General features: G+C 48.0%; 1 protein-coding gene across 9 annotated transcripts in view; it reads right to left on the minus strand.

Moving 5' to 3' along the window:
- ARAP1 (ArfGAP with RhoGAP domain, ankyrin repeat and PH domain 1) overlaps nucleotides 1-21,999 on the minus strand; it is a 145,049-nt gene that overhangs the window by 86,301 nt on the left and 36,749 nt on the right. For 7 of the 9 annotated variants that reach the window (XR_014156138.1, XM_081860058.1, XM_081860060.1 and 4 more), the window contains one exon: nucleotides 20,327-21,071. Coding sequence is in view for 7 of the 9 variants with exons in the window: in XM_081860058.1 (XP_081716184.1) it covers nucleotides 20,327-20,988 (662 nt within the window). In the remaining 2 variants the exon portion in view is untranslated. Of the gene's footprint in view, nucleotides 1-14,670; nucleotides 15,010-15,782; nucleotides 15,851-20,326; nucleotides 21,072-21,999 lie in introns of those variants that run through there. The other 2 variants (XM_081860062.1, XM_081860063.1) reach the window with 2 other exon arrangements.

Raw genomic sequence — 21,999 nt, forward strand, 5'->3', positions numbered from 1 at the left:
CAACTTCAGGCTCTGTAGTTGTTCCCTTTTCCTAATCAGAAGTTTTTCTAGATCTCTGCAGCCACAGCAGACCCCATTAAACTAAACCAGGCTGCTGCTGCTGCTTTTCAGTTCTTTTAGCTTTTGCAAGGTTCCGCCTCCCAAAAATTACATTCTGCAGTTCACTCGGCAGACCAGACCATTCCTCCCTGGAGAAACTTCGTCCTGCAGTAAAACAGGTTCCCATGGCATCTGCAGACTCGAAACCTGCTTTTCCACTTGGCCGCTCGGATCCCTGCCAATCCACCACCGAGATCAGCAGCAAGGAGAAAGCCAGACAGAAGGGGGAAACAGGACTCACTTGAAAGCAACAAAACACAACCATCGGGCTTCTTGCGAAAACAAACATGCACACAGGCCTTAACTGGTCCAAAAAAAGAAAGAGGAACTATGGTGTTTGTTTGTGTGTGTGTGTGTGTGTGTGTGTGTGTGTGTGTGTGTGTTTTAAAAAAAGCAAACCGTTTTTAAAAATGTGGGTCTCTCATTGCTTTCTTATGTATCCTTTCTGAACAAAGATATATTGAGGATGCATAGAATCATAGAATCCTAGAGTTGGAAGAGACCACAAGGGCCATCGAGTCCAACCCCCTGCCAAGCAGGAAACACCATCAGAGCACTCCTGACATATGGTTGTCAAGCCTCTGCTTAAAGACCTCCAAAGAAGGAGACTCCACCACACTCCTTGGCAGCAAATTCCACTGTCGAACAGCTCTTACTGTCAGGAAGTTCTTCCTAATGTTTAGGTGGAATCTTCTTTCTTGTAGTTTGGAACCATTGCTCCATGTCCGCTTCTCTGGAGCAGCAGAAAACAACCTTTCTCCCTCCTCTATGTGACATCCTTTTATATATTTGAACATGGCTATCATATCACCCCTTAACCTCCTCTTCTCCAGGCTAAACAGGCCCAGCTCCCTTAGCATTCTCGGCACTGATGGGTCTCTCTTGACAAAGGGGAGCATTGATTTATGTGGTTATTATTTAAAATACAGGGTGGGCGTCTGTTGGTGGAGAAGGGCGTTCATCTCTCTAGCTGAGAGTCGGGGGGACATCACTGTTCCCCAGGTAAGAGATGGGGTGGAAAGAATGGGGGCCGGTTTTTGACCTGTGGCAGGATTTGTACCTGATTACAGTGGTACCTAGTGATGTATGGAAGAAGAAGGCTTTTGATGCTTTTGAATTATGGTGCTGGAGGAGACTGTTGAGGGTCCCATGGACTGCAAGAAGATCAAACCTCTCCATTCTGAAGGAAATCATCCCTGAGTGCTCACTGGAAGGACAGATCCTGGAGCTGAAGCTCCAATATTTTGGCCATCTCATGAGAAGAGAAGACTCCCTGGAAAAGACCCTGATGTTGGGAAAGATGGAGGACACAAGGAGAAGGGAACAAGAGAGGACGAGATGGTTGGACAGTGTTCTCGAAGCTACCAGAATGAGTTTGACCCAACTGCGGGAGGCAGTGGAAGACAGAAGTGCCTGGCGTGCTCTGGTCCATGGAGTCACAAAGAGTCGGACACGACTAAACGACTAAACAACAACAACAAACACAGTTTTACCTCGGACGTCCTCGTTCTGGACGTCCGTTCTTAACCTAAATGGCCATTCAACCTCCATTTAAAAACCCCCAGCAAAGCTGAGTCCATTCCACTGTCGAACAGCTTTCTATTATTACATGTGAACACCCATTCTCATTTGGTGATATTTATGAGATATTTTAAGATATATATTGCAGCTATGTTGCACTCTGATGGTGTGTCACAATGGATTTCTTGATGGTTTGCTTGTTTTTTATTTCACGCACACTGAGAAGAGACACCTATTGCTTATTTAAAATGTGTGATTTTACTATTACTAAGAAGTTGCGGGCGGACATGGAATTTGTATTTTTAGGGAGAATGCACTGGTTTTTGTTGAGGTGTAAACCACACAGATTTCCTGGAGCAGTACAAAATCTTGTTATTATTATTAACCATATTGAACTTGCATATTCAGTGCTATTTTTCCAGAAAAACAGGTGCTGGAGCTCACATTTCTCCCTCGTTCTCTTAGAATGGCAATGGCGCCCACCTGAGAGGTGCCGGAACTGAGGTCCTGAGAGCTCCACCTGGAAACAAAAGCCCTGTCTACACTGCTCCAGGATATAGATTTGTTGACTTACTGCTGACTGCTTCATATTTCAACAGAACTCTCTAAGCGATTGGGGAAACCCTAAAAGCGGCAGTTTGCAAAAGACGGCACAATACGTGCCGAGTGTTCGCTGCAAGCCACCCCCCACAGCGCAGTGAAATGCGGAAAGCTACAGCAGACTCTCACCACATGTGCAATCGACAACTGCAAAAGAGGCACCTGGCCAGTGGAGCAAGAGAAGGGAGGAAAGCCAAATGAACTCGTTGCAAAGTCCCCAAATGCAATAAGAGATTCCTGCCAAATGCCAGGGCCCCCTTACATAAACGTTTAGACCAGAAACAGACAGAGAGGAAAGGGAGAGTGAGTTCATGCACAAGGAGAGTGCACTGGGGGGAAACCTGTTGCCACATCCGGAAGATCAAATGTTGACCAAAGAGAGCAACGCCAAACAGAGCGGAAGGTTCCTGCCCTACCCCCCCCAAAACACACACAGAGAGAGACTTTAAAACAGCAGTTCTCAACCTGTGGGTCCCCAGATGTTGTTGGACTACAACTCCCATCATCGATACAATAATCTTTATTGTCATTGTCCCATACAGAAATTGAAAAATCTACATCAGACATTCAAAAACCCACAAGTCTGCTATCCCAGCTATCCCAGCCTGGTTAGCCCCTAAAAACTCTGATACCCCATTTTTAAATACAATATACTCCCATACAGACTACCTTACACTGCGTTTAAAACCAAAATCGTATTTGGATAGAAACTGTTTCTCAGGCGGCTAGTCCTGGTCTTGATAACCCTGTTACAGATAGGTAGCCGTGTTGGTCTGCCATGGTCAAAACAAAATAAAAAAATTCCTTCCAGTAGCACCTTAAAGACCAACTGAGTTAGTTCTAGGTATGAGCTTTCGTGTGCATGCACACTTCTTCAGATACACTGAAACAGAAGTCACCGGACCTTTCTATATAGTGAGAAGGTGGGGAGGGGTATTACTCAGAAGGGTGGTGGGAATGGGTGATTGGCAGATAGCTGCGATGAGCCTGTTGACGACTCTTAACGACTGCAATAGGTCTAACAGGAAAAAGCAAGGGGTGAGAAGGTGAAAAATGGCTTTGTCATGTATAATGAGATAAGAATCCAATGTCTTTATTCAAACCAGGTCTCTCCATAGTTTTAAGTTTGGTGATAAGTTGCAATTCAGCAGCTTCTCTTTCCAGTCTATTTCTGAAATTCCTTTGTAATAGAACAGCTACTTTGAGATCTTGTATAGAATGTCCTGGGAGATTGAAGTGTTCTCCTACTGGTTTTTCTGTCTTGTGGTTCCTGATGTCGGATTTATGTCCATTTATTCTTTGGCGTAAGGTCTGGCCTGTTTGTCCAATATAGAGAGCTGAAGGACACTGTTGGCATTTTATGGCATACACAATGTTAGACGATGAGCAATTAAATAGTCCCGAGATGGTATGTGTGATGTTGTTGGGGCCAGTAATGGTGTTGTCCGGGTGTATGTGGCAGCAAAGTTGGCATCTGGGTTTATTGCAGGCTCTGGTGCCAGTGTCCGTGTTAAGTCTGGTTATAGTATTATTGTGGGTTAGGAGTTGTTTAAGATTGGGGGGCTGTCTGGAGGCAATGAAAGGTCTTCCTCCCAGAGCTTGAGAAAGAGAACTGTCATTGTCCAGGAGAGGTTGTAGATCTCTGATGATGCGTTGTACTGTTTTAACTTGGGAGCTGTATGTGATGACTAGAGGTGTTCTGTTATTTTCTTTTTTGGGTCTGTCTTGCAGCAAGTTCTCTCTGGGTATCAGTCTGGCTCTGTTGATCTGTTGTCTAACTTCATCTGCTGGGTATTTTAGTTCTAAAAAGGTTTGCTGTAGATCTCTTAGGTGAGAGTCTCTGTCTGTAGAATTGGAGCAGATGCGGCTGTAACGTAGTGCCTGGCTATATACAATGGACTGTTTGGTATGTTTGGGATGGTAGCTAGAGGCATGTAGATATGTTTGTCGGTCAGTTGGTTTACGGTATAAGGTGGTGTCTATGCGCCCATCCTGTATTTTTATAGTAGTGTCCAAAAAATGTATTTCTTGCATAGATTGATTCATTGTTAGGTTGATGGTGGGGTGAAAATCATTGAATTTCTGGTGGAAGGTGTCCAGGGTCTGTTGACCATGTGTCCAGATGATAAAAATATCATCAATGTATCGCAGGTACAAGAGAGGTTTGAGTGGGTAGGAGTTTAGGAAACGTTGTTCTAAATCCGCCATGAAGATGTTGGCATACTGTGGGGCCATGCGGGTGCCCATTGCTGTGCCGCTGATCTGAAGGAACAGGTCATCACCGAATTTGAAGTTGTTGTGGGTAAGGACAAATTGGCAGAGTTTGGTAGCAAAGTCCGCTGTGGTTTTATCTGAAATGGTATTCCTTATAGCTTGTAAACCATCGTTGTGTGGGATATTGGTATACAGAGATTCCACATCCATAGTAGCTAGTATAGTATTGTTGGGAAGATTATTTAAAGATTGTATTTTCCTCAGAAAATCTGTGGTGTCACGTACATAGCTGGGAGCACTGATGGCATATGGTTTCAGAACAGAGTCCATATAACCGGAGACACCCACTGTAATAGTGCCAATACCTGAAATGATGGGGCGTCCTGGATTTCCTGGTTTGTGTATTTTAGGTAGAAGATAGAAAGTTCCTGGTCGAGGTTCTGTTGGTGTGTTTGTGAGGATCTGTTCTTGGATGTGTGGGGGTAGCTCCTTAACAATCTTGTTCAGTTCTTTTTTGTATTCTTGTGTGGGGTCTGAGTCCAATTTTATGTAAAAGGCGGTATTGGAAAGTTGTCTGTGAGCCTCCTGAATGTAGTCAGTTTTGTTCATGATGACGACCGCTCCACCTTTGTCCGCTTCTTTAATTATAATGTCTGGGTTGTTTCTGAGATTATCTATGGCTCTCCTTTCGGCATGGTTTAGATCTCGGGACTATTTAATTGCTCATCGTCTAACATTGTGTATGCCATAAAATGCCAACAGTGTCCTTCAGCTCTCTATATTGGACAAACAGGCCAGACCTTACGCCAAAGAATAAATGGACATAAATCCGACATCAGGAACCACAAGACAGAAAAACCAGTAGGAGAACACTTCAATCTCCCAGGACATTCTATACAAGATCTCAAAGTAGCTGTTCTATTACAAAGGAATTTCAGAAATAGACTGGAAAGAGAAGCTGCTGAATTGCAACTTATCACCAAACTTAAAACTATGGAGAGACCTGGTTTGAATAAAGACATTGGATTCTTATCTCATTATACATGACAAAGCCATTTTTCACCTTCTCACCCCTTGCTTTTTCCTGTTAGACCTATTGCAGTCGTTAAGAGTCGTCAACAGGCTCATCGCAGCTATCTGCCAATCACCCATTCCCACCACCCTTCTGAGTAATACCCCTCCCCACCTTCTCACTATATAGAAAGGTCCGGTGACTTCTGTTTCAGTGTATCTGAAGAAGTGTGCATGCACACGAAAGCTCATACCTAGAACTAACTCAGTTGGTCTTTAAGGTGCTACTGGAAGGAATTTTTTTATTTTGTTTTGATAACCCTGGACCTTCTTTTCCAGAAGGCAGAAGCTGAAAGAGATCATTTCCGGGGTGCGCACTCTCCTGCGCTATCTCTGCAGCTTCCTTATGGCACCTGGAAGCGTAGATTTGATCCAAGGTGGGAAGAGTGCACCCAATTATTCTCTCCACAGTCTTTACAACCCTGGACAGCGTTGTTTTTCCCCTGACCGTGCAGCTCCCAAACCACACACACTGACCCTAAGTTAATACACTCTCAACAGGACAATGGTGAAATGCCATCAACAGGTCCTTTGAGAGTTTGTTTTTCCGGAGGATTCTCAGAAAATATAACCTCTGCTGTGCTCTCTTCATCAGGTCTTTGCTGTTTTCTCCCCAGGTTAGGTCATCTCACATCTCCATTCCCAGAAATCGAAACACCGAGACCTGTTCCACACACTTCCCCTCAATAATAAGTGGCCTTGCTAGCTAGGGGTGATGGGAGTTGTAGTCCAACAACATCTGGGGACCCAGAGGTTGAGAAAGGCTGCTTTAAAAGAACAAAATAACACAGAGAGAGACACACACACTTTAAAAGAGTGGAACTGACCTGAATGCAAAGAACAGAGGAGATCAGAAACAGCAAAAGAGGAATCCTGGCTGGCCTCATACAACCATAGAACTAGAGAGTTAGAATGGACCCCCAGAGCTCATCAAGTCCAACCCCTGGGATACAAGAACCACAGCTAAAGGGTCCCTGGCAAATCCAAGCTGCAACAGAGTCCCCCTTACAGGGCTGGTGTCCAGGCTCTGGGGTTACCTCTGGGGTCACTCTTGTAGCCTGATGCGATTTCGGGGGGCCGGACACCCTATTCTTGGCTCCTGGACAGCCAGCCTCTGGGCAGGCTTGGGAGGGCAGTAGCGGAAGCTTACATGGGCAAATCCAAATGGGCCTGGCTCTCCATGGGCTGCCGTCTCTATAGAAACGAGCGTCAGCCATCCATGCGGGAAACAAAGAGGCAGTAATCCTTGCTCCGAGAGGCTGAATAGAAAAGGTGCGCCAAGCCAGAGGATACTGTCAAGCTCATAAAACTTTGGGTAAAGTTCTTATCGTGGCAAAACGGAAGAGTAATAAAATTCCTTCTATACAAGATTGGGCTCAAAAGCTGACAGAATATGCAGAATTAGACGGTCTATCAGAAAAAAATAAAGAATAAACCAAAACAGGAATTTGTTTCAAAATGGGAGGTTTTCAAAGAATATTTGAAATATAAATTTAGTAGTTTAAACTCAGTTGCGGCATTCGAGGAACTTCAGTAACAGTTGCAAGGCAGATATAAGAATTAAGATATATTAAGAAAAAGCTTAATGACGAGAAAAGTGTGTATTGGCAATAAGTTATATGAAATCGAAATATGGAATAGACGGGAGATTGGGTCTTTAGTGTTAAGACCAATTTATGTCTTATTGTTTGTTAAGAAAATTCTGTGTCTATTGTTATTGCTGTGTGGAATTCGGTATTTGTGTTTTCCCTTTTTTCTTTTCTTGCTGTATCAATAATAATAAAAAATAACTTTGGGTAGAAGCTCTGCGCCACCTTCACACGCATCTGGAGAAAGGGGTGTGGCCAGTGCAGCGCTAAAAGTGTGCCAAAAATGAGCATCAGACCCATCTGGTAGGGGGCGGAACAAAATGCATTTGGGGCGCAAATGCCACATGAATGCCGATTAGCCAGACACAATGAGGGCAAGAGCTGCAACGAAACTGCCTGAGAGAGGCCTTCTTGTGTCCGTATCTAGAGGTTTCTGCTCAATTAATATTGCAAAGTATTGTTAGATTCATATTCGGCTCTTCGTCACAAGAGCTTCACGCAAGGTAAAAACACAAGTAGATCGTTAAAATAAAATAAAAGCAATAACCCCCCCCCACTTCCTACAAAGACATTTAAAATGCTGTAGAATATCAATCAGACAAAGTACCGTATTTTTCGTCCCATAGGACGCTCCGTCCCATAGGACGCACCTAGATTTGGGGGGGGGGAATAAAGGGGGGGAATTTCCTTTATTTCCCCCCCCAAAACCAGGTCGGGGAACAGCGGTATGGCGGCGCTGCACCTCCCCGCTGTCCCCCGAGCTTGTGGGGCTGGCCGATGTCTGCCCGGCGTGCGGGGCGCTCTGCTTAAGGGTGCCCTGCGCGCCGGGCGGCAGGCTGCTATCCGCACTCCCGCGGGCTCCCCAGGCTTGCTGATAGCTTCCTGAAGCCTGGAGAGCGAGAGGGGTCGGTGCGCACCGACCCCTCTCGCTCTCCAAGCTTCAGCGAAAGCCTGTATTTGCCCCATAGGAGGCACACAGATTTCCCTTTCATTTTTGGAGGAGGGAAATAGGGCGAAAAATACAGTACATAGCTTGAAAAAATAATGGGAGAGGTAACAGAAGCTATCTGACTACTAAGCCAGCTTTGAGATCACCCTTACAACTTTGTTCAAAGTGATAACCAGCAATCCAGGGGAGCTTACTTCCGTCAAAGAAGCATAGGATTGCAGAGTTGGAAGGAACCCCAATGGCCATCTAGTCCAACCCCCGTAATACAGGAATCTCAGTTTGATCATCCATGACAGATGACCATCCAAGCTTTGCTCAAAAGGAAGGACAGTCGACAAATTCCCGAGGGAGACCATTCAGCTGGCTGGCAGAAAGTTCTTCCTTATATTTAGTTGGAATCTCCTTTCTCGTAACGAAGCCATGGGTGCGAGTCCTACCCTCTCCAGCAGGAGAAAACAAGCCTGCTCCCTCCTCCATGTGACAGCCCTTCAGATATTTGAAGAGTGCTATTCGATCTCCTCTGAGTCTCCCCTTTTCCAGGCTAAACCTACTCAGCTCCTTCAACCGTTCCTCATCAGGCATCCTGTCCAGACCCTGGATCTTGGTCACTCTCCTCTGCCCACCTTCCAGCTTGTCAACATCCTTCTTAAATTGTGACGCCCAGAATTGGACCCAGTATTCCAGGTGGGGTCTGACCACAGCAGAATACAGTGGTACCATTACTTCCCTTGATCGTGACACCAGACTTTGAGTAAACTGTTGTTTTAAACCACAATCCCCCCCTTCAGCGTCTCCCCCTTCTCACGCCCATGTTATGGCCATTGGTTTGATGCAACCTGCCGTCCCTTTGCTCCCCTACCAACCCTTGACTTTGTGCAAATCCAGGATTTTAATACAGCCCCACGAATCCTCCAATGGGAGCAGTGTGACGACAGCCTTGCATTTTTATGGATATAGGCAGAAAATCTGCCAAGAGTCAAGCACATTTTGCACCTGGCTATGGGCCACTTGCAACCCAGGGAGGATGTCCAGGTGCCAGGCAAGCACCAGGCAGACCCAGGGCGTCTCCAGCCCCTGGAGGTGAATGCCCAGGGATCCTTGGATCTTGCCCATTTTCACACACAAGCAACACATCCTGTAGAATTCTATCTGTTATATTTTATCTGAACAATCAGAACAAATTTCAGGAACCCAAAAGGTCATACTGAAATACCTGAGAACCTTGGAAGTCAAACGGAATCTGTTCCAGAAGTCCATTCGACTTCCAAAACATGCGGCTTCCAATTGGCTGAAGGAGAGGCTCCTGCAGTCGGACGCTTCCAAAAAGCGTTCAAAAACTGGAATGCTCACTTCCAAGTTTTGATCGTTCGGGAATTGGTTTATTCAGGAGGCAAGGCGTTCGAGATCCAAGGCATGACTGTACAGTCATACCTCGGGTTGCGAACGCGGTCTGTGCGGGAGGCATGTTCACAACCCGCAGCGTTCACAGCCTGAAGTGACGCGTGTGCGCACGCGCAATTCGGCGCTTCTGCGCATGACGTCATTTTGCGCTTCTGCGCATGCACGGAAACCTGGAAGTAACCCCTTCCGGTACTTCCAGGTTCGGCACCGTCCGCAACCCAAAAACGTGCAACCCGCAGCGTTCATAACCCGAGGTATGACTGTATATGACTTTTGTGCTGTCTGGCCCCAAAATGACAACTAGGCATTCTGTTTTGGCAACTGTAACCCTGGTTTAAGGATCCATTTGGCATCTAGCTTATACACCTGAGTTTCTAACACTGCAGATATGTTTTTATTCTATGGTAAGAGATTCCTGGGACGCGGGTGGCGCTGTGGGTTAAACCACTGAGCCTAGGGCTTGCCGATCAGAAGTTCGAACCCCTGTGACGGGGTGAGCTCCCATTCCTCGGTCCCAGCTCCTGCCAACCTAGCAGTTTGAAAGCATGTCAAAGTGCAAGTAGATAAATAGGTACCGCTCCGGTGGGAAGGTAAACGGCGTTTCCGTGCGCTGCTCTGGTTTGCCAGAAGCGACTTACTCATGCTGGCCACATGACCCAGAAGCTGTACGCTGGCTCCCTCAGCCAATAAAGCGAGATGAGCACCGCAACCCCAGAGTCGGCCACGACTGGACCTAATGGTCAGGGGTCCCTTTACCTTTTAAGAGATTCCTATATGAAATAAACAACAATTTTTAGGAATGCCTCTACCCAAAGACGCATCTTGGTGTGTATTAAACTTCACGACACACTCAAGCGTGGAAACATGCAGAGGGTCAGAGAGTTGGTGACCCCCAGTCTGTGCTGCCCATTGTTCCTAAATGCATATGGAAAAGACTTGCCCTCTCTGCACCCAAATTAGCGCTGTCTGAGAGAGCCCTAAATATAGATGCCGGAGAGGGCAAAGGAGACGGAGAGGCCAAGCAGACCACAAGCTGGAGAGAAAGAGCTGAAAGAAACTCCCCTCTCCCCAAACTCAGCACCCGCCTCAGCTGCAGAAACAGAGACTCCCTTGTCTCCCGACAGCACTGGCCGCAAAAAAGAGCCAGAATCCTGTTAATTATTTCCTTACAGCCCTGTCATTAGGTTCTGGAAAGATGGAGGCGGGAATAACCCAAGCCAGCTCCTTGTGAGGAAATGCTCCACTATTCTCAAGGCTGCTTTCTAGGCTGGTGGAATTGCAGAGTTGGAAGGGCCCCCCCGAAGGTCATCCAAGTCCAACCCCCTGCATTTAGGAATTTGGCCGCACTGGGGGAATTAAGAATGTGGGCTGCTATCTTCATAATTCATTTGGGGAGAAGGAGAGAGGAAAGCCATTTATTTAAAGTGGAATCGCAGAAGCGGAAGGCACCCAAAAAGCACCTAGTCAACCGCTCCCCCTGCAACGCTGGAATCACAACCAAATTAAATGGCCGCTTCTTGTAGATTAAAAAAAAAAAAACCCTGTTCCTTTGCCAGGAAAGGAAAATTTCTGGCTCATAAGCATTAAATGCAGCATTAATTCCGGCTTGGTGCTGCCTACACTAGGGTTACCAGATGTCCCTGTTTCCCGGGGACAGTCCCCAGATTCACGAATAAGTCCCCGGACAAATTCCATCCCCAGAATGTCCCCGGGTTTCATCTAATGTCCCCGGGAAATGCAGCAGTCTCAGCAGCCCGGAGCAGTTGGCTCTGGCTGGCTTCAGGAGCTGCTGGGAAGTCCCCCCATGTGATGGTGGTGCAGGAGCTCGAAGATGCAGCTCCCGGGCTGCCTCCACCTTCCCTGAGCCCAGCAACTCAGCTGTGAAGGGAGGCTTCAGGCTGCCTATCAGAACAGCCTCCAAACTCTTACTTGCGTGCAAGCGGGGCAGGGATCTCTCAGCTGTGAAGGGAGGCTTCACGCTGCCTGTCAGAGCTTGAGTGCAAGCAGGAGGGGGCAGGGACCTCTCAGTTAGGCAACAGGAAGCCTCCCTTCCCAGCCGAGGGATCCCCGCACCCTCCTGCTTGCATGCAGGTAGGAATGGGATTGGGGCTGCTCTGATGGGAAGGGAAGCATCGCGCTGCCTGAGCCTCGCTGCCGCCGCTCTCAGCCCTCCTGCTCCGCCTTCCATGCCTGACCCACCACACAACACTTCCCCACCACCACCACCGAAGAATCAACAACTCAGCGGTTGCCTAGGCTCATGGAGAAAGGAGATAGAAGCCTCGGAGGAAGGGGAAAGGTGGTGGTTGAGGTCAAGGCGGCGGCCGCCCCTCTCGGGAGACAGTGGAGGAATGCGCCTTTGGGGATGAAGTCAAACTGCCAGGAGGTTGCAGCGCCTGCTGTTGCTGTAGAGACCGTTACGGGAGAGACATGTTTTGTTGCAGCCGGGGCAGATGAAGGTGTCCGGTTGCGCTGATGCAGACACACCCGGGCGTTTGGTCTCTCTGCACTCCTCCCAGCGGTCATTCCTCCTCCGGTCACTACTGTGGATGCACAACCTGTCTCCAGGCAGTCGTCCGTGAGGGATTCCCACACAGTGGTGTTGCTGTTGCCAGCCTTAGTGACGTTGCACAATCTTTGTGGACCGTTAGAAACTCGGGTATATAAGCTGGGTGCCTAATGGCTCCTTAAACCACAGTTAGGTAAAGGTAAAGGTACCCCTGACCATTAGGTCCAGTCGTGGCCGACTCTGGGGTTGTGGCGCTCATCTCGCTTTACTGGCCAAGGGAGCCGGCGTACAGCTTTTGGGTCATGTGGCCAGCAGGACTAAGCTGCTTCTGGCAAACCAGAGCAGCACACGGAAACGCCGTTTACCTTCCCACCTGAGCGGTGCCTATTTATCTACTTGCACTTTGATGTGCTTTCGAACTGCTAGGTTGGCAGGAGCAGGGACCAAGCAACGGGAGCTCACCCCGTCGCGGGGATTCGAACCGCCGACCTTCTGGTCAGCAAGTCCTAGGTTCTGTGGTTTAACCCACAGCTCCACCCACGTCCCCTAAACCAGGGATGCGGTCACCAAAACAGAATGCCCAGTTGCCATTTTGGGGCCAGATGGCACAGAAGTCATATATTTCAGTACGAACTTTTTGGTTCCTAAATTCGTTCTGATTGTTCAGATAAAATCTAACTGATAGAATTCTACAGGATGCGTTGCTAGTGTGTGAAAACAGTCCTGATCTGAGGATACCCAGGCATGCAGCTCTAGATGGTGGAGACGCCAGGCATCATCCTGGCACCCGGGCATCTTCACTTGGGGTTCTGTTCTCTGCCCCATCTTCGGCAAAGGCCTTTTCAGCGGTGGCTCCACAAAGGGAGATCTCTCGGGAGATCCGCTGAACTTCTCCTTGGCCCGTTTTGAGGTAGGTCTAAGAAACATTTTTCATCCGGACTGGAGTAAATACGTGAATTATTTGAAAAGCAATTGTAATCAACAGATTACGCTAGCAGGATTGCAAGAAGTTTTGTAAGGAGGATTAGGCGAAATATTGCAGAGAAAATTATGATGAAAATTATTAGGGAAGGACTATTAAAAGTAATAGTGAAATTAATGAAATGAAGATCAAGTGATAAAGATTGAAAAATCTTCAGATGTACAGTCATACCTCGGGTTGAAGTAGCTTCGGGATGAATATTTTCGGGTTGCGCTCTGCGGCGACCTGGAAGTAACAGAGCGCGTTACTTCCGGGTTTCGCCGCTTGCGCATGCGCTCAAAATTACATCACGCGCATGCACAGAAGCGGCGAATCGCGACCCGCACACGCACAGACGCACGGACGCTGGTTGCATTCACTTCAGGATGCGAATGGGGCTCCGGAACGGATCCAGTTCGCATCCAGAGGTACCACTGTAGTTGATGGAAGTCCAAAACATTGTATAAGATAATACGTTATATGAGTTTTGGAAATTGTGTGTGTGTGTGTGTGTGTGTGTGTGTGTGTGTATGTGTAAAAACATTTTTATCCGAAAGGCATGTTCTCATTTATTGCTGCTCTTTAAATATACACACACACACACACACACACACGAATAAATTATATTTATTTCATAAAATTTATACCCTGCTTGATTGTAAAAAAAAAACCAAAGAAACTCGAAGCGTTTTACAAAAGAGATAAAAGAATAAAATGATCAATAAAAATCAAATTATCAATAAAAATCAGGGGGAAACAGTGAAAAGCCAACTTTGAAAAAAACCAACCTGTGTTTCTGTGTAGACTGCAACATATGCATTTTCCAGCCTATTCAATATTGTTTTATGTAATAATTTGAATTTTAAGTACGGGGCGGCACGTTAGTTAATCAATCGACTGAATTGATTAACATGAGGATAACCAATTTGGAGTTCTTGGGGTAGGGGAGAACATACACTCTCTATCCCAGCCTTCACCAGCCTGGTTCCCGCCAGATGTTTTTGGACTACAACTCCCAGCTGGCTGGGAGGGCTCCAGGCTGATAAAATACATTTTCATTTGATTTGTTATCGAAGATTCCTTTAAGCAGCCGGAAAAGCCCCAACAAATCCTAGTCATCTTTCACCCATATTTCTCATGACAGGGGAAACTATCCCAGTCCAGAATCAATAACCCTGATAAGTGATTGCCAGGGAACTTTAGATTCCTGCATTGCAGGGGGTTGGTCTAGAATGATGATCTTTGGGGGTCCCTCCTGATTCCACAATTCTATGATTCTGCCAGTACCCTCTCAGTCTTGGAGCATCAGCGAGTCTCCTGGGGGTCAACTCTTCACAAAGCTTCAACAAAGTTTCCCAACTTCTACACACATATAAATCTCATAGAACCTCAGACCTTCCAGGAACAAAGCCCCAAACTGGGAGAAACCAAGCAGCTTTAAAAAATAAATAAATCCATATCAAGAAAGTTACATTTCTCCCTCTCCCCTACACAAGGCGATGTTTTCCCCACCCACCCCACAAAAGCCCCAAATCTCCTTCCAAAATATGTTGACACAGAGCAGTTTTCAACAGCCCGGAGGCGAGATCAAGAGCGGTAAATCAGAAAAAAAGGCAGGCAGGCAGCCTGCTAAAGAGGCAGAGAGAGTTAACAGCATCGACCCACACAAAGCAAAAGTCATGCCTCTCCTTTGCTGCTTTCAGCTCCTTGCTTTGCAAAAAGGAGACAAGTCCAAGTTTGTCCTCAGATCTGTTACCTGGGGGAAGTGGCGGCGAAGGCGGAGACCTCTGCAGTCCCTGGCAGGCAGGCTGGCTCCCAAATGCCAGCGGGGCACAAGAGAGCAGCGAAAAAGGGGGTGCCCCTTTTCTGTCCTTTTGTCTCAAAGATCCCCCTTTAGAGAGCTGCCCCAGAGAAAAAGAAAGAGAGAGAAAGGGAGAGAAAGGGAGCCCCCCCCCTCCAGATGAACTGGAAAAGCCAAGAGGCCACAACCTTTGCAGAGCAAACTTTTTCTTGTTGCTTTCGGCAAAAGCGCTTCCTGATAGGACTTCCTGAAAATTGAAGAGAGAGAGAGACAGCGGACAGGCTGCTTTAAAGAGAGAGAATATGAAAGTGGGAGAGAGAAAGCGACAGCACCCAGAATCCACCACGGCTGGCAGACTTCCTCCTCTCGCAGAAACTTCTTTTCATTCTCCTTTTTTGTTTTTTGCACAGACCCCGGAGGTTCTGAAGGGTCTGGCCTTGAAAGAGAGAGAGAGAGAAGACAATCTGCATTGCTCAGAAACACGAGGGCTGCAAAAGAGAGAAGCAACATCTCACTGTGTTTCTCACCATTCCTTCACCCTTGGGCGTTTAGGAAATAAACCCTGAGAAAACTGTCCTTTATTTTAGCACACAGAACAATCCCGAAAGCCATCTTGTCTCTCCTAATGAATCGAAGTGTTTCCTCTGCAGAAGCAAATGCCTTCGATAAACTTTCCCCAGTTCTTTTCAAATCCTATGGATCCTGTCTTAAGGATATATTTGGTGTGTGGGTAAGGTGGGCGTGTGACCTTCGATTCAAGAACTAAGTCATTTACCATCTCAAAAGAATGGCTGAAGCGGGAGATAACCAGAGCACGCACCACTCTGGCAAGACAGTCTGCGGGCAGGGAGGGTCTCATCCTGCGTACCAGATGGAGCTGGTAGACGCCTGCCCTGGAGACAGAATTGACCTGAGTCTCCGTGGATAGCTGTGAGTCCAGAATGACTCTCAGGCTGCGCACCTGGTCCTTCAGGGGCACAGTTGCCCCATTCAGGACCAGGGAGTCCCCCACACCCACCCGCCCCCTGTCCCACAAAAAGAGTACTTCTGTCTTGTCAGGATTCAACCTCAATCGATTCAGAGACGCCATCTGTCGGACGTGTTCCAGAAGGGGCCACATCGCTAAGGTCTGCCGATCGGCTCCGTCTGACACCCCCCCCTTCACCGACTCGCAAGTCCAAGTCTTCACTCCAGCCTGCCAAGGAAAGCTGTTTCGCTCTCACCGACTGCCGCTGACCGTCTAGAACCACGATTGGCCAAACCAACTCGCCTATGCTGCCATCCTACCTACAACCGTCTCCAGACACTCACACAGGACCTGTGTCAGAGGTAGAGCTGGGTAGATAGTTGGATGAGATAATTTATTACGGTCAAAGACCAGCTTACATAACATAACGCAATAAAAACAGCGTTCATAAAGATAAATTATACAATCGGAGCAGATTGCAGCAATAGCTCATGAGTTAAAATTGAGATATATACATACACCCGTCCAACTGAGATTTGGGCTGCCATAAAAATTGACCCTGAGGCGCCCCAAAGGGTGACTTCAGCATTTTCCTCGTAAGCTATTTTATTCTAGAGGATGATCTGTACCTACAAATCTGGGTGCAGAATCTGGCTACCAGCCAGCTCGTCTTGTGATCTTTGCCCAAGAGGACAGAATTCAGTTTAGACTTGTCCGACTTTCTGGACACGGCCCAGGAGGAACGAGCCGAACCACGGCATAACAATTTTGCAATTACATCCTTGTAAAGCTTTGGTTTTCCCCGTAGTGATGTATGGAAGTGAGAGCTGGACCATAAAGAAGGCTGATCGCCAAAGAATTGATGCTTTTGAATTCATCCCTGTTTAGGGAAGCCTTTAATGTTTAATAGATTATTGTGTTTTAATATTCTGTTGAAAGCCACCCACAGTGACTGGGGAAACCCAGCCAGATGGGCGCGGTACAAATAATAATAATAATATATTATTATTATTATTATTATTATTATTATTATTATTATTATTATTTCAGGCCGAAGGAGCCGGCATTTGTCCACAGACAGCTTTCTAGGTCATGTGGCCAGCAAGGAGCTCACGGTGGAACACACAGTTCTCTCCCCAACACACTCCAAATTCACCCTCACAACAACCCTGTGAGGTAGGTTAGGCTGAGAGGGAGTGATTGCCCAAGGTCACCTAGTAGGATTCAAGACACAAACGTACCGCACCATTATTATTATTATTATTATTATTATTATTATTATTATTATCCAGGTTCTCAGACAAGGTTGTTTCCTTTTAACTAGAGATGTTGGGGGGGGGGGTTCTTGTGCATGCAGAAAATTGGCACCCCCATCTGTGCTCCTTTAAGATTCCTGCATCGTGGGGGCTGGACTGGATGACCCTCGGGGTCCCTTCCAACACCGCAATTCCATGATTCTACAATGTGAGCTGGACTTGAACAGGAGACATTCCTGGGACACCGTGCCTGTTAACTTACTTCTCTCACTGGGTTCTCGGCTGAATTGATTTCAACACGAGGTGGCAGCATCACCCCAAAATAGGCTTCGTCACAGCCTCACCGGCTATTTGCCCTCAAAAAGGAAGTTCTATTCTACCCACCTTGCCAACATAGGTCCGTATAGTAAAAGCTCTGGTTTTCCCAGTAGTGATGTCTGGAAGTGAGAGCTGGACCATAAAGAAGGCTGAAGGCCGAAGAATGGATGCTTTTGAATTCCGGTGCTGGAGGAGACTCTTGAGAGTCCCATGGACTGCAAGAAGATCAAACCGATCCATTCTGAAGGAAATCAGCTCTGAGTGCTCACTGGAAGGACAGATCCTGAAGCTGAGGCTCCAATACTTTGGCCACCTTATGAGAAGAGAAGACTCCCTGGAAAAGACCCTGATGTTGGGAAAGATGGAGGGCACAAGGAGAAGGGGACGACAGAGGACGAGATGGTGGGACAGTGTTCTCGAAGCTACGAACATGAGTTTGACCAAACTGCGGGAGGCAGTGGAAGACAGAAGTGCCTGGCATGCTCTGGTCCAGGGGGTCACGAAGAGTCGGACACGACTAAACGACTAAACAACAACAAATTCTACCCATCTGAGCTGATTTGCTGCTCTTTGGGACAAAGTGGTGCCAGTTCACAAATGCTCATCGCTCTTTAAGATCTCTTCTGCATAGTTTCTGAAGGATTGTAGCTCAGAAAGCAAACTGCAGCCCAGGTAGGAGTTCAAGTTTCACCTCAACTGGCCAAGCTCATGGGAAGCCCAAACGCAGGATCCGAGCAGAACAGCCCTGTCCCCTCCTGTGGTTTCCGGAAACTGGCATTCAGAAGCATTTCTGCCTCTGACCATGGAGGGAGAACAGAGCCATTGTGGCCAGGAGCCATGGACAGCCCTCTCCTCCTCCAATTTGTCCAATCCTTTATCAAAGCCATCCATGTTGGTGGCATCCCTGCCTCCTGTGGCAGGGAGTTCCACAGCTCATGCACTGTGCAAAGAAGTCCTTTCTTTTGTCTGTCCTTAAAAGCCCCTTGCCCCCTCCCCAATTCCAATAATAATAATAATAAAATTTATTTATACCCCGCCGTCCCCAGCCAGAGCCGGGCTCAGGGCGGCTAACACCAGTAAAATTACAATAAAAACATAATAGGAGGGGGAAAAGAAAGAAAAGGGGGTGGGGTTTAAAATACAGCCTCATTTTAAAAGTAGCCAATAGATCAAGACCATAAGGGGAGGGAAACATTAGGGTCAGACCGAGTCCAAACCAAAGGCCAGGCGGAACAGCTCAAGTCCCGCAGGGCCCTGGTCTGTTGTGACAGAGCGTTCCACCAAGTCGGGGCCTGTACTGAAAAGGTCCTGGCCCTAGTTTAGACCAATCTAACCACCTTGCAATTTAGGACCCCCAAAGTGTTGTCATTTGTGGACCTTAAGGTCCTCCGCGGGGCATACCAGGAGAGGCGGTCCCGTAGGTACATGGGTCCTAGGCCGCATAGGGCTTTAGAGGTCAAAACCAGCACCTTAAACCTGACCCTGTACTCCACCAGGAGCCAGTGCAGCTGGTAAAGCACTGGGTGAATATGCTCCCATGGCAGGGACCCCCTAAGGAGCCTCGCTGCGGCATTCTGCACCCACTGGAGTTTCTGGGTCAGCTTCAAGGGCAGCCCTGCATAGAGCGAATTACAGTAGTCAAGCCTGGAGGTGACCGTCGCAGGGATCACTGTGGCCAGATCAGGGCGAGAAAGTTAACTGGGGCTGATGGGAGTTGTAGTCCAACCATCTGAAGGGCACCAGGTTGCAGAAGCTCGGATCAAATGCTAACCCTTTTAAAAGTCTGCTTGCCTAGACAATGCCATCATAAACAGGCCACCGGACCCTTTGCTGTTTTTCGTCTCCTGGAAGGCGCCCGCCGCCTTTTCACATGGTTCTTCTCCCCCTCCTTATTAACCCCCACAACAACCCTGCAGGGTAGGCTCAGCTCAGTGATAGAAACTCAGATATATAGGCTAGGCACCAAATAGTCCCTTAAACCAGGGTTACAGTCGCCAAAACAAAATGCCTAGTTGCCATTTGGGGGGCCAGGCGGCTCGAAAGTTGTCTTTTTCAATGCGACTTTTTGGTTCCTGAAATCCGTTTTGATTGCGCAGATAAAATAGCTACAGGATGTGGGATTTCTGTGTGAAAACAGGCAACTCCAAGGATTCCCCAGGCAGGCACCTCCCAATGGTGGTGAAATAAAAAAATTAAGGTTATATATATATATATATATATATATATAAAATGTACCAAGCAAAAACATACATAAATATATAAACCACAAGGCTGCACAGGAAAGCAGCCCTGAAACCATTTTGACTCCCAAACTGACCAAATGTTTGCTCTGCAAGGTCAAAGTGGGAAACCTCCCCATTGTCTCTTTCCTCACAAATCCTGTCTTAAGGACACATTTAAGATATGAATAGGGTGTGAGCCTGACCTGGCTCAGGAACTAAGTATTTATCACTACAAAAGACTGGCTAGGCTCCCCAGGCAATCCAATCAAGTGACCATTAAACAGGTAACCTGGCAGACAGGAGGTAAACAAAGCACTCAGATTTCTGCTGTAGACTGCCTTTTCTGTGATGTAGGTATGATGTATCTGGGGGAGGGGTCTTGAGCTACACCCCAGTTCAATAAAGTTCAATAAAGATCAGGCTTACGAGCTGCTTTGCTTCTCAATATTCTCTGGTTGGCCTCTGTTATTTTCTCTGACCGATGGAGAACCTGCAAAGGACTCTATAAGGGCTCTTGTGTTCCCCATAAGGGGAAAAGGGCAGATTTTTGTTTATTACAGTGGAGACCTCAGGTGCCATCCTGGCACCCAGGCAACTTCACCTGGCTACAAGTGGCCAATAGCCAGGTTCAAAATGCACCTGGCAAATTTCGAACGCCGGTTCAGCACCCGCCCCAGGGTCACCCAGCGAGCAACAAGGCCGAGAGGGGATTCGAACCCTGGTCTCCCAAGTCACAGACTGACACTCTAACCACTACACCGCAGCGGCTCAGGCCAGTGGGAAGGAAGCGACTGTCCCCTCACTCAGTAACACCCCCTGCCCAACACCTTTGCATCTTTCGGACTCACCTGGCTGCTGCTTTCTGGGGTGGGCCCCTGGGGGGCAGCGTGGGAGGGCGGCTGGGCACCGGGGGGGCCTTTTGGGCGGGGGGCTTGCCCTCCAGATGGTGGCGCTTGGCAGGCAGAGGGGGCAGGGGAGGGTTCCCTGTCTCTTCCGCAGCGGCAGCATCCGGGCTGAGCCTGCCTCTTGCCAGCGACGTAAATTCCAAAAGAGAAGGGCCTGCAGGAAGTTCGGACACAGCAGTAGAGGAAAACTTCAGCGGCGGGTGACAGCTCGTCCGGGGAGGGATGGGTGGCGGCGTGGGAGCTGCCTCCAGCTCCCGGCGAGGAGGCGACGCTTCTGTCGGCGAGTCGCTCCCAGCCTCCTGCTCTGTGGAGGAAGCCGCAGCGCCGGCACGGAAGATGTTGCGTTTCATGGGCACCGGCCTCCTGGGGGGCAGTTTGGGGGCATCCATGACGGGCAGCGCCTCTGTGAAGGCCTTCAAGAGCCCAGAGAGGATGCGCCGGCGGTGCCCTGGGAGAAGGATGCCCAGGCGGGTCAGGGCCTCGTCCGACAGGTGCTGGCAGTCCGAGACGCGCCACAGCTCGTTCCGCTCGAAGTTCTCGGCGTACTGCTCCAGATGGAGGGCACGGAGCCAGTCGCCCATGGGGAGCGAGGCCCCGTCCGCCATGGCACCGGAGGGGGCACCAGCCAAAGCCTCACTTCATCCCTCCAGCTCCTCCGTCTTCGCTGGACCCCAAACGGCGGCAGAACCTGGGGAAAGAGAGATAAAATCATGGACTTGTAGAATTGAGAGGGACCCTCAACGGTCATCTAGCCCAACCCCCTACAACGCAGCTGTCCCATGCGGGGATCGAACTTGTGACCTTGGCACTGCCAGCACCACGCTCTCGTCAACTGAGCTATCCGCTGTCTTCAAATCCTCTTTTAAAGCTATCCGCCTTTCAACAGCACCTAAAACGCCAATCCTGCTCTGAGTTGCCTGTGAGCAAACCCTCAGTGAGGTGGACTTTTGACTAAATATGCACCGGCTTAACTTGTGAAGACACATGGGGCATTCGTTCAGCAAAGGCTAAAGCTGATGAGAGGCGTGTTTCAGCTTTTAATTCCAAATGCAGATACTATTGCAAGCAAGCAAGCAAAATTTTATTGTTTGCTTGTTTGTTTGTTTATACATACATACACACATACTGAAATAAAAAAAATAATGTCTTATATAAATAATAAATGTTCATGGATGTCCCAGGCAAACACGTACATAAATGTATGGGCCACATGTCAGACGCAGCACAGGAAAACAGCCCTGAAACCATTTTGGCTCCCAAACTGACCAAATGTTTGCTCTGCAAGGTCAAAGGAAAATGGAAAAGCCTCCCCATTGTCTTTTCCTTCACAAATCCTGTCTTAAGGGTATGCCTGTGTTTGAATAGGGTGAGCCTGTGACCTGGCTCAGGAACTAAGTATTTATCATTACAAAAGACTGGCCAGGCTCCCCAGGGTATCCAATCAAAGTAAGTATTAACAGGTAACCTGCCAGACAGGAGGTAAACAAGGCACTCAGATTTCTGTTGTAGACCACCTTTTCTGTGATGTAGGTATGATGTTTCTGGGGTGGTCTTGGACTCCAGGGTGGGCAATTTAAAAGATCTATATAAGGGCGGACACACCTTTGTTCAAGGTC

Source organism: Podarcis erhardii, assembly GCF_964252035.2.
Source record: "Podarcis erhardii genome assembly, chromosome: 4".
Classification (NCBI taxonomy): Eukaryota; Metazoa; Chordata; class Lepidosauria; order Squamata; family Lacertidae; genus Podarcis; species Podarcis erhardii.